At 43.2% G+C, this 18,721-nt stretch overlaps 1 protein-coding gene across 1 annotated transcript; it reads right to left on the minus strand.

Moving 5' to 3' along the window:
• Positions 1-5,127: 5,127 nt before the first annotated feature.
• On the minus strand, positions 5,128-8,258 carry LOC139413760 (achaete-scute homolog 5-like). The gene is made up of 2 exons (XM_071161492.1): positions 8,002-8,258; positions 5,128-6,285 (listed from the first exon to the last, which is right to left on the minus strand). Exon 2 carries the CDS (start codon positions 6,068-6,070, stop codon positions 5,411-5,413), a length of 660 nt encoding a protein of 219 aa, XP_071017593.1. The 5' UTR covers positions 6,071-6,285; positions 8,002-8,258; the 3' UTR covers positions 5,128-5,410.
• Between the last annotated feature and the right edge of the window lie 10,463 nt (positions 8,259-18,721).

The raw sequence follows: 18,721 nt of genomic DNA on the forward strand, positions 1-18,721 counted from the left end.
TTTATGAAGAGAGTGGTTAAGGCCTAGCTAGTGGTGAGAAAGTGGTTAAGGCCTAGCTAGTGGTGAGAGAGTGGTTAAGGCCTAGCTAGTGATGAGAGAGTGGTTAAGGCCTAGCTAGTGGTGAGAGAGTGGTTAAGGCCTAGCTAGTGGTGAGAGAGTGGTTAAGGCCTAACTAGTGGTGAGAGAGTGGTTAAGGTCTAGCTAGTGGTTAGAGAGTGGGTAAGGTCTAGCTAGTGGTGAGAGAGTGGTTAAGGCCTAGCTAGTGGTGAGAGAGTGGTTCAGGTCTAGCTAGTGGTGAGAGAGTGGTTAAGGCCTAGCTAGTGGTGAGAGAGTGGGTAAGGCCTAGCTAGTGGTGAGAGAGTAGGTAAGGCCTAGCTAGTGGTGAGAGAGTGGTTAAGGTCTAGCTAGTGGTGAGAGAGTGGTTAAGGCCTAGCTAGTGGTGAGAGAGTGGTTAAGGCCTAGCTAGTGGTGAGAGAGTGGTTAAGGCCTAGCTAGTGGTGAGAGAGTGGTTAAGGCCTAGCTAGTGGTGAGAGAGTGGTTAAGGCCTAGCTAGTGGTGAGAGAGTGGTTAAGGCCTAGCTAGTGGTGAGAGAGTGGTTAAGGCCTAGCTAGTGATGAGAGAGTGGTTAAGGCCTAGCTAGTGGTGAGAGAGTGGTTAAGGCCTAGCTAGTGGTGAGAGAGTGGTTAAGGCCTAACTAGTGGTGAGAGAGTGGTTAAGGTCTAGCTAGTGGTTAGAGAGTGGGTAAGGTCTAGCTAGTGGTGAGAGAGTGGTTAAGGCCTAGCTAGTGGTGAGAGAGTGGTTCAGGTCTAGCTAGTGGTGAGAGAGTGGTTAAGGCCTAGCTAGTGGTGAGAGAGTGGGTAAGGCCTAGCTAGTGGTGAGAGAGTGGGTAAGGCCTAGCTAGTGGTGAGAGAGTAGGTAAGGCCTAGCTAGTGGTGAGAGAGTGGTTAAGGTCTAGCTAGTGGTGAGAGAGTGGTTAAGGCCTAGCTAGTGGTGAGAGAGTGGGTAAGGCCTAGCTAGTGGTGAGAGAGTGGGTAAGGCCTAGCTAGTGGTGAGAGAGTGGGTAAGGCCTAGCTAGTGGTGAGAGAGTGGGTAAGGCCTAGCTAGTGGTGAGAGAGTGGTTAAGGCCTAGCTAGTGGTGAGAGAGTGGTTAAGGCCTAGCTAGTGGTGAGAGAGTGGTTAAGGCCTAGCTAGTGGTGAGAGAGTGGTTAAGGCCTAGCTAGTGGTGAGAGAGTGGTTAAGGCCTAGCTAGTGGTGAGAGAGTGGTTAAGGCCTAGCTAGTGGTGAGAGAGTGGTTAAGGCCTAGCTAGTGGTGAGAGAGTGGGTAAGGCCTAGCTAGTGGTGAGAGAGTGGTTAAGGCCTAACTAGTGGTGAGAGAGTGGTTAAGGCCTAGCTAGTGGTAAGAGAGTGGTTAAGGCCTAACTAGTGGTGAGAGAGTGGTTAAGGCCTAGCTAGTGGTGAGAGAGTGGTTAAGGCCTAACTAGTGGTGAGAGAGTGGTTAAGGCCTAGCTAGTGGTGAGAGAGTGGTTAAGGCCTAGCTAGTGGTGAGAGAGTGGTTAAGGCCTAACTAGTGGTGAGAGAGTGGTTAAGGCCTAGCTAGTGGTGAGAGAGTGGTTAAGGCCTAACTAGTGGTGAGAGAGTGGTTAAGGCCTAACTAGTGGTGAGAGAGTGGTTAAGGCCTAGCTAGTGGTGAGAGAGTGGTTAAGGCCTAGCTAGTGGTGAGAGAGTGGTTAAGGCCTAACTAGTGGTGAGAGAGTGGTTAAGGCCTAGCTAGTGGTGAGAGAGTGGTTAAGGCCTAACTAGTGGTGAGAGAGTGGTTAAGGCCTAGCTAGTGGTGAGAGAGTGGGTAAGGCTCTTGTGGCCTATTTTCAGACAGGTGATGATGATTTCTGATCATCTTGATTATTACTGTGGTTATTGCTGAGTGAGACCAGTGGCTGGATGGAATGTACAGAGCATTCGGAAAGTATTCAGTCCCCTTGACAGCCTTATTCTAAAATCGATAATTAATCACTACAAAGCAAAAAGTGTTTTGTTGTGCAAAACAAATGAAAATAAAAAACAGAGATAACTCATTTACATAAGTATTCAGACCCTTTGCTATGAGACTCGAAATTGAGCTCAGGTGCAGTCTGTTTCCACCTGTAGTAAATTCAATTGATTGGACATGATTTGGAAAGGCACACACCTGTCTATATAAGGTCCCACAGTTGACAGTGCATGTCAGAGCAAAAACCAAGCCAAGAGTTCGAAGGAATTGTCTGTAGAGCCCAGAGACAGGATTGTTCCAGAAGGACAACAATCTCTGCAGCACTCCACCAATCAGACCTTTATGGTAGAGTGGCCAGATGGAAGCCACTCCCCAGGAAAAGGCACATGACAGCCCGCTTGGAGTTTGCCAAAGGGCACCTAAAAGACTCTCAGTCAAGTATTAGCTTTGTTATTTATAAAACATTGCACATAGTTGTCATGGCGTGTTGCTTGTACCGCTGGTAAGAGCAAACATGAGATTATTGTGATATATTTACTAATGCTTTGTTGTTCCACTATTGCCCCGTCAATGCACTGGCCTTAGCCTCTACACCCAAAAACGTTGGACGTCTGGGCACTTACCTGTAGTGTGTTTTATTCAAGCATACTTTCACTGTCATCCATTAGTGGTCACTTCTCTGGTCTTTCCCCAACTACTACCAAATAGTAGGGGGATAATAATCTTGGTTTCCTCCCAGATTGCCCCTAAAAGGATAAAAATGCATTATTTCGGAGAACACCATTGTGTTCATCAGAGTCTCATCTTTACATAGTGGTTAGATTGTAGAACAAACCGTTTGAACGCTATAGACATAAGTTAACATATCGGCAGTACCAACTTCAGACGAGTCCTGTGACACTTGTAGGGGTCGTAGAGCAAAACAGAGAGCACGATCGTGTTCGTCATCTTTCCATAGAGTGGTTAGTATGTAGGCAAACCATTTTCATGAGAAGACCAATTTTCGGGATGTCTCCTGCTCTGACAAACAGCATTGTAGCTCTGACACTTTCCACCGCAGATGCGGAAGGCCAACATAAGCGGATGTTTTGGATTGAGACACAGCCCATACAAAGAAAAGGATATCTCTAGTTTAAGGCCAGGCACCACACCCTATTAAGGATTTTAAAAATGTTTTTAATCATATCAGAATCAACATTTACCAGTTGAATGTAGACATAATATAATATATATGTTGATGTAGTAACTATTTTTGGTTACTACATTGATTCCGTATGTGTTATTTCATAGTGTTGATGTCTTCACTATTATTCTACAATGTAGAAAATACTACAAATAAAGAAAAACCCTTGAATGAGTAGGTGTGTTCAAACTTTTGACTGGTATTTAAAAAAAACTGGAAAATCAAGTTTTGACTGCACTGCTCCTTTAACTTCACCAATCATAATTAATGCCTATACTTAACCATCAAAACTCAACGTTTATCCCCCCGGACAAATGTCAAATATTGACTATGTCAAACCATGAGATCTTGTTGGAATAATTGCCAGTGAGATCTACACTACTATTCAAAAGTTTGGGGTCAATTAGAAATGTCCTTGTTTTTGAAAGAAAAGCACATTTTTTGTACATTAAAAAAACATCAAATTGATCAAAAATACAGTGTAGACATTGTTAATGTTGTAAATGACCATTGTAGCTGGAAACGGCTGATATTTTATGGAATATCTACATAGGTGTACAGAGGTCCATTATCAGCAACCATCACTCCTGTGTTCCAATGGCACGATGTGTTAGCTAATCCAAATTGATCATTTTAAAAGGCTAATTGATCATTAGAAAACCTTTTTGCAATTATGTTAGCACAGCTGAAAACCGTTGTTCTGATTAAAGAAGCACTAAAACTGGCCTTCTTTAGACTAGTTGAGTATCTGGAGCATCAGTATTTGTGGATTACAGGCTCAAAATGGCCAGAAACAAAGAACTTTCTTCTGAAACTCGTCAGTCTATTGTTGTTCTGAGAAATGAAAGTTATTCCATGTGAGAAATTGCCAAGAAACTGAAGATCTCATATAATGCAGTGTACTACTACCTTCATAGAACATCGCAAACTGGCTCTAACCAGAATAGAAAGAGGAGTGAGAGGCCCCGGTGCACAACTGAGCAAGGGGACAAGTACATTAGAGTGTCTAGTTTGAGAAACAGATGCCTCACAAGTCCTCAACTCGCAACTTCATTAAATAGTACCTGCAAAACACCAGTCTCAACGTCAACAGTGAAGAAGTGACTCTGGGATGCTGGCCATCTAGGCTGTTTCCAGCTTACAATAGTAATTTACAATATTAACAATGTCTACACTGTATTTGTGATCAATTTTATGTCATTTTAATGGACAAAAATGTGCTTTTCTTTCAAAAACAAGGACATTTCTAAGTGACCCCAAACTTTTGAACGGTAGTGTAAGTCAACAGTTGCCACTCTTATGACTCTTACTATTTATGGTATCAGTTTGTGCTCTATCATGTCTAATGCTTTGTGCAATATATGTGAAAGGCTTTGTGCTGTATATATACATGTAGAACCCAAATACAGCAACCAAACATTTGTGACAGGCCCTTAGTCCGTTGCCTGGCTACCCAGACTCATTGCTCCGGCCTAACCCCATGCCTATGAACGTTTCGCAAACAAATTTAGTTTGAGTCATCAGTCAACGAAGTCTGAGGAATGAGCACAATTATGCCAAACTATTACAACTAATTAGACAATTAGATGAACACTATTATAAATACTGTTTAACCAAAACTATTTTTTCCTTTCAGTATCAGTTGTCCCGTTGTAGAATCTGCTTCTTTTCCAAGACTATGTGTGTTAAAAAAGGAATCAAATGTCTTTATTTCCAGTTTTTTCACTCAATATCACACTGAAATTTCCAAAAGAAGTCATGCGCTGTAATAAAACGTTTATTTTGATAACAAACCGTAATGTGTCGCTACAGTGATCACTTTCTCATTTCATACTTATTTAAATCAAATGTATTCATAAAGCCCTTCATACATCAGCAGATGTCACAAAGTGCTGTACAGAAACCCAGCCTAAAACCCCAAACAGCAAGCAATGCAGGTGTAGAAGCATTATTGAATTAATTGCTCTCAGAGATTCAGGTGTTGATCTTAAAATCAGAAGTGTATTATTTTTTTTTACATAATCAGATTTCCAAAGTGGTTTGGTACAACATTTTATTGTCACAAAACAATACACATTGCCAATACATAACACAGTATCAAGCGGAAAAGTATTACATTATTTATCTTTGTGCTCAGGGTGTGATGTTGTGGTGAGCAGTCCTTGGAGAGGGGGTACTCACACCCTTTCTACAAATGTCCATCCACAGTCCCTCTCACAAACGACACTACCCATAATCCCCTAGGTCCCAGAGCCCTCTGTCTCCCCACAGTCTACCCCCGGGGAGATACTGGAAGAGTGTGAGAGAGAGCGAGTTGACCCCCCATCTCTGTGTCCCGAGTCCTCTGTCCTACATGGAGCAGAACTGGGGCTGTGGCATGCCTGTTCCTCCTCATGCCCCCCTCTCCCTTTCCCCTGCCCCTCCACCAGACCCTGCAGGTATTTAATATGACGAATCGCTGCCCTTAGTGTCTCCACTTTACTGAGCCTCTTCTCACTGGTGCCCCCTGGCAGATGGTCCCTGAGCTTGGCATAGCCCTGGTTCACACACTTTACCCTCTGACGCTCCCGCTCGTTCCTCTTCTGTAGAAACGCCGGCTCGAAGGGGCATTCATACACCCCGAAGCGCCCATGGTGGAAGGGAGATAAGTATGGGAGCAGGGTGGGGCCTCGGGGGCCCAGGAACGAGGCATTATAGAGGCCTCGGGGATCCATGGTGGTGGGGTAGAGGAGTAAGGGCACGGTGTGGGCCAGAGGGTCAGAGTGGAGGTGGTGGGAATGGGAGTGGGTGCGGTGCTCAGAGTGGCCACTAGAGAGAGACAGTCTGTATGGCTGGATGCTGCCTCTGTTAAGGTAAGTGGGCCGCTGATCTACGAATGGGTGGGAGAAGGCAGCACTCATGTTGATGGTGTAAAGGAACAGAGATAGAGATCCTCTGTGGACAAATTGATGGATTAGGAATCGAAGAGGCAAGTTAGTGAATCACTTTGTTTTGTTGTTTCCTCCGCTCGTGACATCCAGTTTTCTGGGGAACTTGTTCCCCTCAAGTGGAAGGAGAAACCAGGTGAAGCTTCATCATCAAACACTCTCCTCTGCTCTCCTCTCCTCTTGTAGATCTGTGGATGTGAATTAAGACAGGATGAAAGTTTAGAGCTTATTTAAATGAGATGCCTTCATCAAACAAGGGACTTTTTGAGGATAATGATGATTATTGCATGTATTTAAAGATGAAGTGAGGCTATATAAACTTCAGAGGTAAGGGATTAGGTAGCTGCACTTGAGGATCTTTTCGGTTCCTTGAGAATCTTAATTTTTTTATTGCAATGAGAGTATGCAAATTCTGGACTACTCTGGCTTTAATCTACTTTGACTTTTTTGTAAATCAAAAGTCAATTGTTCTGAGAAGCAACAATGAACGTCACATGAAAGGGTTAATATTGTGGGCGGAACTGTAATTTCCCTCAATAATCTTAAAATATCTTCTAATCCCTCTCTCCCTCCTCTTCTTCTCCTCTCTTTCTTTCATTCTCTTCTCTCCCTCTTCTGCACAGATAGAGAGAAAGAGAGAGAGAGAGAAAGAGAAAGAGAGAGAGAGAGAGAGAGAGAAAGAGAGAGAGAGACAGAGAGAGAGACAGAAAGAGAGAGAGAGAGAGAGAGACAGAGAGAGAGAGAGAGAGAGAGAGAGAGAGAGAGACAGAGAGAGAGAGACAGAAAGAGAGAGAGAGAGAGAGAGAGAGAGAGAGAGAGAGAGAGAGAGAGAGACAGAGAGCGACAGAGAGAGAGACAGAGAGCGACAGAGAGAGAGAGAGAGAGAAGAGGAATTCCCCTCTCTTTAAGCCAGTGTTGGGTTTCCCAAAGACAGTGGAACTTCTGCCAAAACCACTTTGGCATTTGAAAGAGAGGGTTATTGTATACAACATTGACAATTGTATATGTCTTTTGAAGTAACAATTTTAAACACACACACAGAGACACACACAAGCACCCACCACCCCCACCAGATAACGCTGTATCTTGAAGTACTGGGGGAAAAAACAATCATCAAGAGGAGGAAACATGTATGCTGAGTCTTTCTTTGCATTCACAGTTTGCTGTATCGCATTAGTGGAAACCAAGACTGTTCTCAGGGCTGGGCTGGTTTTGACGAGCAAAAGTGACTTTTCGTAGCAGGTTAGGAGAACTTACACAGCCGGTTAGGATAATTATCGTTGCAGGTTAGGATAATTAGGTTAAGGTTAGAAAAAGGGATAGGGTTAGCTAAAATGCTAAAATTGTCCCTGACGTGACTCAAACATGTCTAGCTACAACCAGGCCTGCCCTGAGAACAGTCTTGGTTTCCACTATTGCGATGCTGCTCAAGGTATTAGGACTTAGATAGAATAGATGGAATACAAGCAGAATTGCAATGTCTTGTAATTCATAAGTACAATGGTATTCATATAATCTAAAACTATATTATGAATAAGAATTATCTATCTATACTCGCCATCTACATATACCTCTATCTATATACAATCTACATTCTACGTATTATCATAGAACCAAACATAAGATATCATATTAAAGCATAATGTACAATGCATCCTTTTTCAGTCCATTGAATCGAACTTACTGATATATAAGACAGAACAAATAATATATATTTACTGTAGATATTTAGGCCTACAATGGATATTTACTGTTTGGCCACACTAACACCTCTTCATCCTGCATTATTTACATGTCACATGGCACAGTTCATTGCATTTATTTGCATGGACTCGTACATAATGCAAAAAGTCAAATGTGTTTCCTCCATTGAAGATGTGTTCATTCTACTCTCTCCATCTTACCTTCAGATGAACAGATGAGACTCAGGTTCCTCCACATTGAGTACCAGGCCTCCAGGTGCTCAGGGGGGAGACGGGAAAGTCCTTAGCCAGCCTGGGGTAGTCTCTCTCTGCAGTCAGGACCTCAGTGCGGTCCCTCTCAGGTATTCCGTGGTGGTGTGGTCTCTCTGTAGTTGTGTGTCACGTTGAAGGTGGATCCCAACTCTTACCTGCTCTCACCCCTGGAGGCCCCGCCCACAATGAGATGGTTGGGAAATCAACTGAGATGAAGAAAGTGTTTGTAGCATAAAGAAGTGGAATTTTATAAACACACCCATTCCCAATGTTTGATTCAAGAATGTAATGATAGTTTGACATTAATGACAAGCTTGTCAACACTGCAGTAAGTAATGTCGAGTCAGACAGATTTAGCAGACGTCCTTATCAAGAGCAACTTACAGTAGCAAGGGCACACATTCTTGTACCTTTCCAGACTGGACCCAGTGGGAATCAAACCCACTACTCTGGCGTTGCAAGCACCATGAACTACCAACTGAGCCACACAGGACTCACTGATCTCTGAGACAGAGCATGAAAAAAACCTCATTACACTATTGATTTGTGTTTAATTCCATATTGCTGATTGAGTCAACTGCAGTAAGCATTGTCTTAAAGATAATTACATTGTTCTGACAACTAAGGATCATCTCCTTTTTCATCCTGTTGTTCATTGTCTTAAAGGAAGGGACTGTTCAAACTGCCGCTAAACGTCAGTTGCAGTAATAGCCAGGTTTACTGGTTCAGAGCAGAATCACAGAGCTTCATCCTGAGAATGACTGTTTGCTGTTTCCTATCCATAATCCTCTACTTCCAACACTGATTAAACAGTCTAGTCATTTAGGTAGAACCATAGATATCACTGAAAATATTTAATAAATAAAGGATCTCATTGGGTGGACCTACTCCTACAATGTGAAATATACACTGAGTATACACGGGGCATGGACTCTACAGAGTGTTGAAAGCGTTCCACAGGGATGCTGGCCCATGTTGACTCCAATGCTTCCCAAAGTTGTGTCAAATTGGCTGAATGTCCTTTGTGTGGTTGACCATTCTTGATAAACACAGGAAACTGTTGAGCCCAGCAGCATTGCAGTTCTTGACACAAACCAGTGCACCTGGTACCTACTACCATACCCCGTTCAAAGGCACTTAAATCTTTTGTCTTGTCCATTCCCCCTCTGAATGACACACATACACAATCCATGTCTCAATTGTCTCAAGGCTTAACAGTCCTTCTTTAACCTGTCTCCCCCCCTTCATCTACACTGATTAAAGTGGATTTAACAGGTGACATCAATAAGGGATCATAGCTTTCACCTGGATTCACCTGGTCAGTCTATGTCATGGAAAGAGCAGGGGTTTCTTATGTTTTGTACACTCAGTGTAGATCCATTAATTAAACAGAGCAAATGCACAGAACCAGTAAATGCTATAGTACCTGATTCTGCTATTAACCATCGTCTGAATCAACATTGTTCTTTAACATCATCTGATTGTGTTTACTATATGGCATTGATTGCACTGCACTGTGTTTGCTGCTGTGTGTTCATCGTGGTATGTTGAACATGTAAGATACTCTGTGTGTTCATCGTGGTATGTTGAACATGTAAGATACTCTGTGTGTTCATCGTGGTATGTTGAACATGTACGATACTCTGTGTGTTCATCGTGGTATGTTGAACATGTAAGATACTCTGTGTGTTCATCGTGGTATGTTGAACATGTAAGATACTCTGTGTGTTCATCGTGGTATGTTGAACATGTAAGATACTCTGTGTGTTCATCGTGGTATGTTGAACATGTAAGATACTCTGTGTGTTCATCGTGGTATGTTGAACATGTAAGATACTCTGTGTGTTCATCGTGGTATGTTGAACATGTAAGATACTCTGTGTGTTCATCGTGGTATGTTGAACATGTAAGATACTCTGTGTGTTCATCGTGGTATGTTGAACATGTAAGATACTCTGTGTGTTCATCGTGGTATGTTGAACATGTAAGATACTCTGTGTGTTCATCGTGGTATGTTGAACATGTAAGATACTCTGTGTGTTCATCGTGGTATGTTGAACATGTAAGATACTCTGTGTGTTCATCGTGGTATGTTGAACATGTATGATACTCGGTGTGTTCATCGTGGTATGTTGAACATGTAAGATACTCTGTGTGCCACTTGTTTCTTACCATGCCATTTAAAAAAAATGAGAGCCATTTCTTGACTTCACTCTTTCTATTTAGTTAAAACAATTATAAATGACTCAAATGACAATAAATGTAAATGTGATGTGATTTGCAGGGTGGCCTGGGACAGGTCTGAGCGTGTGCTGTCTGTGATTAGAGACGAGTAAGGTTCACACAAGAGCCCGGGACTGAGTCACAGACAGTCAGGGAGAGGGGGATTGAGTTGCAGCCGTGTCTGTCTATTACACACATCACACACGTATGCACACACACACACACACTCACATCAAACGCAGACGACATACTTTAAAGACCCCAAACATCAGTCATCTCCAGATAACGATTAGTGTGGACTCGAATGGCCAACCCGTAAAAACAACATCAATATGCCCTCATTACGTTGCTGCTTGACGTGCTCCTCCTCCAAATATGGAGCTGGATTGAGATTCTCAACCATCTAGAGGGAAATACAATCACTGAAATACTGCCACTATACTAGTACAACAACTCCACACTCACACCACTAGCAAACATCTACCATAACAACTGCGGAACATCTACAACTTCATCAACTCAATTTTTATCAGCAACATCATGCAAATTGTTGGGTATCATATATATTGTCCTGTGAATGTGATTACAGATTCAATTTAGCGAACAAAACCAAAAAGTAAACAGCAAATATTAATATCATAGCGAGATAATGTCTGAAATTAACTGTCTGATGCCACATAGACTACTGTGTTTTGCGACTCAAAGTAAGCCCATCGCTATAGTTCAGAGGTTATATGATCCAACTGTGCACTTACAGTATGTCAGGAAATGTTGTTCACTAACCATAGGGATCTGTGGGAGACTTGGTAGGGATTGGAAGTCAACAAGTACAGGAAAAGGAATGTGACAGGTGAGATAGGACAGGTAATTCCCTTTAAAGAGAAGAACAGAACTATGTCACACTATCTAAGTGTGTCAGACCAACCATAACACACACACCTCATCTGTTTTGGATAAATACTTTGAAGAGCGATGGAGATGTGAAGAGCGTCTCTCACCATCAATAGTATGGGAAAACAAGGATGCCAAGAGTGTGCAAAGCTGCCATCAGTTTATAAATATACAGTGCATTCAGAAAGTATTCAGACCCCTTGACTTTTTCCACATTTGGTTACATTACAGCTGTCAATGGGATTTATATGTTTAAATGAATGATTAGAATATTCCACCCTGAAACCATATGATTGTATGAAATTGATTAGAGTCATAAAATCTACTCCAGAGCGCTATGGGACCTCAGACTGGGGCAAAGGTTCACCTTCCAACAGGACAATGACCGTAAGCACACAGCCTATAGGCAGAAACTCAAACAGGAAGTACGCGTGCAAATGACTGTTCAATGCTGGTCTGACCAATTGGAATCCACGTTTCAAGACTGTTTTGACCACGTGGACTGATATATGTTCCGGGTAGCCTCAGAAAATAATATTGACGTATATGCTGATTCGGTGAGTGAGTTTATAAGGAAGTCTATAGGAGATGTTGTACCCACTGTGGCTTTAAAAACTTACCCTAACCAGAAACCGATGGCGGCATTCGCGCAAAACTGAAAGCGCAAACCACCGGATTTAACCATAGAAAGGTGACTGGGAATATGGCCGAATATAAACAGTGCAGTTATTCCCTCCGCAAGGCAATCAAACAAGCAAAATGTCTATATAGAGACAAAATGGAGTCGCAATTCAACGGCACAGACATGAGAAGTATGTGGCAGGGAATACAGACAATCACAAAAGGAAAACCAGTCATGACACCTACGCTGGTGTGTTGACGGATATATTCAATCTCTCCCTATCCCAGTTTGCTTTCCCCACATGTTTCAAGATGGCCACCAGTGTTCCTGTACCCACCAAAAATTCAGAGATTTCCATCCCCAACTACAACATTTTCCGTCAAGATAGAACTACCAAATAGAACTGCCTGGTCGTTCTTTAAAAGTAATTTCCTCACCACTGGCTCCAGGTCATCTACAAGACTCTGCTAAGTAAAGTCCCCCCTTATCTTAGCTCGCTGGTCACCATAGCAGCACCCACCTGTAGCACGCGCTCCAGCAGGTACAGTGGGGCAAAAAAGTATTTAGTCAGCCACCAATTGTGCATGTTCTCCCACTTAAAAAGATGAGAGAGGCCTGTAATTTTCATCATAGGTACACTTCAACTAATACGGCTGCTAGAATCCTGACTAGAACCAAAAAAATTGATCATATTACTCCAGTGCTAGCCTCCCTACACTGGCTTCCTGTCAAGGCAAGGGCTGATTTCAAGGTTTTACTGCTAACCTACAAAGCATTACATGGTCTTGCTCCTACCTATCTTTCTGATTTGGTCCTGCCGTACATACCTACACGTACGCTACGGTCACAAGACGCAGGCCTCCTAATTGTCCCTAGAATTTCTAAGCAAACAGCTGGAGGCAGGGCTTTCTCCTATAGAGCTCCATTTTTATGGAATGGTCTGCCTACCCATGTGAGAGACGCAAACTTGGTCTCAACCTTCAAGTCTTTACTGAAGACTCATCTCTTCAGTGGGTCATATGATTGAGTGTAGTCTGGCCCAGGAGTGGGAAGGTGAACGGAAAGGCTCTGGAGCAACGAACCGCCCTTGCTGTCTCTGCCTGGCCGGTTCCCCTCTTTCCACTGGGATTCTCTGCCTCTAACCCTATTAAAGGGGCTGAGTCACTGGCTTACTAGGGCTCTTTCATACAGTCCCTAGGAGGGGTGCGTCACTTCAGTGGGTTGAGTCACTGATGTGATCTTCCTGTCTGGGTTGGCGCCCCCCCTTGGGTTGTGCCGTGGCAGAGATCTTTGTGGGCTATACTCGGCCTTGTCTCAGGATGGTAAGTTGGTGGTTGAAGATATCCCTCTAGTGGTGTGGGGGCTGTGCTTTGGCAAAGTGGGTGGGGTTTAATCCTTCCTGTTTGGCCCTGTCCGGGGGTGTCATCGGATGGGGCCACAGTGTCTCCTGACCCCTCCTGTCTCAGCCTCCAGTATTTATGCTGCAGTAGTTTATGTGTCGGGGGCTAGGGTCAGTTTGTTATATCTGGAGTACTTCTCCTGTCCTATCCGGTGTCCTGTGTGAATTTAAGTATGCTCTCTCTAATTCTCTCTTTCTTTCTTTCTCTCTCTTGGAGGACCTGAGCCCTAGGACCATGCCCCAGGACTACCTGACATGATGACTTCTTGCTGTCCCCAGTCCACCTGGCCGTGCTGCTGCTCCAGTTTCAACTGTTCTGCCTGTGATTATTATTATTTGACCATGCTGGTCATTTATGAACATTTGAACACCTTGGCCATGTTCTGTTATAATCTCCACCCGGCACAGCCAGAAGAGGACTGGCCACCCCACATAGCCTGGTTCCTTTCTAGGTTTCTTCCTAAGTTTTGGCCTTTCCCAGCCACCGTGCTTCTACATCTGCATTGCTTGCTGTTTGGGGTTTTAGGCTGGGTTTCTGTACAGCACTGTACAGCACTTTTCAGCTATTGTACGAAGGGCTATATAAATACATTTTATTTGATTTGATTCAACTATGACAGACAAAATGAGAAAAAAAATCCAGAAAATCACATTGTAGGATTTTTAATGAATTTATTTGCAAATTATGGTGGAAAATAAGTATTTGGTCAATAACAAAAGCTTATCTCAATACTTTGTTATATACCCTTTGTTGGCAATGACAGAGGTCAAACGTTTTCTGTAAGTCTTCACAAGGTTTTCACACACTGTTGCTGGCATTTTGGCCCATTCCTTCATGCAGATCTCCTCTAGAGCAGTGATGTTTTGGGGCTGTTGCTGGGCAACACGGACTTTCAACTCCCTCCAAAGATTTTCTATGGGGTTGAGATCTGGAGACTGGCTAGGCCACTCCAGGACCTTGAAATGCTTCTTACGAAGCCACTCCTTCGTTGCCCAGGCGGTGTTTTTGGGATCATTGTCATGCTGAAAGACCCAGCCACGTTTCATCTTCAATGCCCTTGCTGATGGAAGGAGGTTTTCACTCAAAATCTCACGATACATGGCCCCATTCATTCTTTCCTTTACACGGATCAGTCGTCCTGGTCCCTTTGCAGAAAAACAGCCCAAAAGCATGATGTTTCCACCCCCATGCTTCACAGTAGGTATGGTGTTCTTTGGTTGCAACTCAGCATTCTTTGTCCTCCAAACATGACGAGTTGAGTTTTTACCAAAAAGTTATATTTTGGTTTCATCTGACCATATTACATTCTCCCAATCTTCTTCTGGATCATCCAAATGCTCTCTAGCAAACTTCAGATGGGCCTGGACATGTACTGGCTTAAGCAGGGGGACACGTCTGGCACTGCAGGATTTGAGTCCCTGGTGGCGTAGTGTGTTACTGATGGTAGGCTTTGATATTTTGGTCCCAGCTCTCTGCAGGTCATTCACTAGGTCCCCCCCGTGTGGTTCTGGGATTTTTGCTCACCGTTCTTGTGATCATTTTGACCCCACGGGGTGAGATCTTGCGTGGAGCCCCAGATCGAGGGAGATTATCAGTGGTCTTGTATGTCTTCCATTTCCTAATAATTGCTCCCACAGTTGATTTTTTCAAACCAAGCTGCTTACCTATTGCAGATTCAGTCTTCCCAGCCTGGTGCAGGTCTACAATTTTGTTTCTGGTGTCCTTTGACAGCTCTTTGGTCTTGGCCATAGTGGAGTTTGGAGTGTGACTGTTTGAGGTTGTGGACAGGTGTCTTTTATACTGATAACAAGTTCAAACAGGTGCCATTAATACAGGTAACGAGTGGAGGACAGAGGAGCCTCTTAAAGAAGAAGTTACAGGTCTGTGAGAGCCAGAAATCTTGCTTGTTTGGAGGTGACCAAATACTTATTTTCCACCATAATTTGCAAATAAATTGATTAAAAATCCTACAATGTGTTTTTTTGGATTTTTTTTCTTCTCATTTTGTCTGTCATAGTTGAAGTGTACCTATGATGAAAATTACAGGCCTCACTCCTCTTTTTAAGTGGCAGAACTTGCACAATTGGTGGCTGACTAAATGCTTTTTTGCCCCACTGTAATTGTTACCCAGAAATGATTTGATATTGAGATAAAAACTTCTGCACTGGCCTTTTAAGAAACATTTTATGAAACTCCATACAATGCATATTACCGGGCATTGTGTATGTTACCCATGCATCGCCCAAGCCTTCCCCATTTCTCCTTCTCCCAAATCCAGATAGCTGATGTTCTGAAAGAGCTGCAAAATCTGGACCTTTACAAATCAGCCGGGCTAGACAATCTGGACCCTTTCTTTCTAAAATTATCTGCCAAAATTGTTGCAACCCCTATTACTAGCCTGTTCAACCTCTCTTTCGTGTCGTCTGAGATTCACAAAGATTGGAAAGCAGCTGCGGTTATCCCCCTCTTCAAAGGGGGGGACACTCTTGACCCAAACTGCTACAGACCTATATCTATCCTACCCGGCCTTTCTAAGGTCTTCGAAAGCCAAGTCAACAAACAGATTACCGACCATTTTGAATCTCACCATACCTTCTCCGCTATGCAATCTGGTTTCAGAGCTGGTCATGGGTGCACCTCAGCCACGCTCAAGGTCCTAAACTATATCTTAACCGCCATCGATGAGAAACAATACTGTACAGCCGTATTCATTGACCTGGCCAAGGCTTTCGACTCTGTCAATCACCACATCCTCATCGGCAGACTCGATAGCCTTGGTTTCTCAAATGGTTGCCTCGCCTGGTTCACCAACTACTTCTCTGATAGTGTGTCAAATCGGAGTGCCTGTTTTGTCCGGGCCTCTGGCAGTGTCTATAGAGGTACCACAAGGGGAGTTGTATGGCATTGAAGCTCGCCTGGAGGGGTGCCACAGTGTTCAATTATTGAGCTGACTCTTCTCTGTATACATCAATGATGTCACTCTTGCTGCTGGTGATTCTCTGATCCACCTCTACGCAGACGACACCATTCTGTATACTTCTGGTCCTTCTTTGGACACTGTGTTAACAACCCTCCAGACGAGCTTCAATGCCATACAACTCCACTTCCGTGGCCTCAAACTGCTCTTAAATACAAGTAAAACTAAATGCATGCTCTTCAACCGATCACTGCCTGCACCTGCCCGCCGTCCAGCATCACTATTCTGGATGGTTCTGACTTAGAATATGTGGACAACTACAAATACCTAGGTGTCTGGTTAGACTGTAAACTCTCCCTCCAGACTCATATCAAACATCTCCAATCCAAAGTTAAATCTAGAATTGGCTTCCTATTTCGCCACAAAGCATCCTTCACTCATGCTGCCAAACACACCCTCGTAAAACTGACCATCCTACCAATCCTCGACTTCGGCGATGTCATTTAAAATAGCCTCCAATACCCTACTCAATAAATTGGATGCAGTCTATCACAGTCCCATCCGTTTTGTCACCAAAGCCCCATATACTACCCACCACTGTGACCTGTACGCTCTCGTTGGCTGGCCCTCGCTTCATACTCGTCGCCAAACCCACTGGCTCCAGGTCATCTACAAGACCCTGCTAAGTAAAGTCCACCCCTTAGCTCTCTGGTCACCATAGCAGCACCCACCTGTAGCACGCGCTTCAGCAGGTATATCTCGCTGGTCACCCCCAAATCCAATTCTTCCGTTGGCCGCCTCTCCTTCCAGTTATCTGCTGCCAATGACTGGAACGAACTACAAAAATCTCTGAAACTGGAAACACATCTCCCTCACTAGCTTTAAGCACCAGCTGTCAGAGTAGCTCACAGATGACTGCACCTGTACATAGCCCATCTATAGTTTAGCCCAAACAACTACCCCTTCCCCTACTGTATTTATTTATTTTGCTCCTTTGCACCCCATTATTTCTATCTCTACTTCGCACTTTCTTCCACTGCAAATCTACCATTCCAGTGTTTACCTTGCTATATTGTATTTCCTCCGCCACCATGGCCTTTTTTTGCCATTACCTCCCTTATCTCTTCTCATTTGCTCACATTGTATATAGACTTATTTTTTCTACTGTATGTTTGTTTTACTCCATGTGTAACTCTGTGTCGTTGTATGTGTCGAACTGCTTTGCTTTATCTTGGCCAGGTCGCAATTGTAAATGAGAACTTGTTCTCAACTTGCCTACCTGGTTAAAAAAGGGTGGAATAAAAACAAAATTGTCAATGGGCCGCACGGTGCATTCTGGGCGATTCTGGGACAATGTGTGCACTCCTTCAAGGAGTTAATGGAAGTCAATTGGGTGTTATTTTAATCTTTCTCCATTTATTGGCCATTAAAATGTCCATCTCCTAATTTCTTCAAGTATTTCTCAATAGTCTGAGTGAATAATAATAATAATAATAATAATAATAATAATAATTTTAATTTTTTTAATTTTATGTAAGCAATGTGGTTCTGGTGGGGGAGGTTATTTGGCATAGCGAGTTGTGAAACCAGTGGATTTCTCGTTGGTATTATACAAAGGGTGGTTCTAATCCTGAATACTGATTGGTTAAAACCGCATTCCAGCCGGTGTCTATTCCACAAATTATCACCGGCTAAATCTATGACCTTAAAATGCCTATTTACTCTGTTCCACCTGACTGCGCAATCCACTGTCTCATCAGCCCAGCCAGGCAATTGATAAACTTGATCTCCACTATAAAAAGCATCTAGACATTATGTCACATTTATTTTAGACTAAAATGTTTTCAACAGCGGAGATTTGTATATACCTCGAACTCCAACTGTCCATTAGTAGTGAATGAGTCGGGATGAGACAGACATGTAAGGCAGCGTTTCTCTGCCAGTCGAAATCATGAATTAGCTGGCATAATTTGTATGGATATATACAAAGAAATGTCAATTGAAAAAAGGTCAAATGAAGTTTAGCTAGTGATTGTGTGAGCTGTGTTGTTGGCTAGCTCCTCTGAACAACAGTGTCCTGACGAGAGAGCACATTTTCTAAACCAGGCAATATCGCTCATCATTAACTCATTGTTATTGATGTATGCAAATAAATGTCACTAGAAAACAGATTAAACAAACGCAAATGCATCTACTTTGCTGTTATTCTGGCTGCACTGTTTGACGTGACTAAGTTAGCCATAGTTGGCTAGCCAGCAAGCAAGGGATAAGAACGTTACCAGCCAGTATGGTAATGGACATTTAGAACAATGACTGGGTCGTGTCTCTGGTAGCGACCCTACATTTGTTTCAGAACTATATCTTGTGAAAGGATGAAATAGTATGAATAAATTAAAATTATTTAGTTTTTAATGAAAATATGTCAATCATTATTTGAGTGTGTTGGTAAGCCCTTGTATAAAATTGATAATGACCTCGAAGTCGGTGTTTGGAGGATATATTGACTTCGTCTCGGGCCTAACAACACCCGTGCCAAAATATCCTCCAAACACTGGCTTCTCGTGCATTATCACTTAATTAGACAAATTTAACGCAGCCTCTGCCAAGTCTCTGAGC

The sequence above is a fragment of the Oncorhynchus clarkii genome, chromosome 7 (genome assembly GCF_045791955.1).
Source record: "Oncorhynchus clarkii lewisi isolate Uvic-CL-2024 chromosome 7, UVic_Ocla_1.0, whole genome shotgun sequence".
Taxonomy (NCBI): Eukaryota; Metazoa; Chordata; class Actinopteri; order Salmoniformes; family Salmonidae; genus Oncorhynchus; species Oncorhynchus clarkii.

What these genes read in the sequence shown, in the direction of transcription:
- LOC139413760 (XM_071161492.1), bottom strand. Translation starts at nt 6,070, where the DNA reads ATGAGTGCTGCCTTCTCCCACCCATTCGTAGATCAGCGGCCCACTTAC.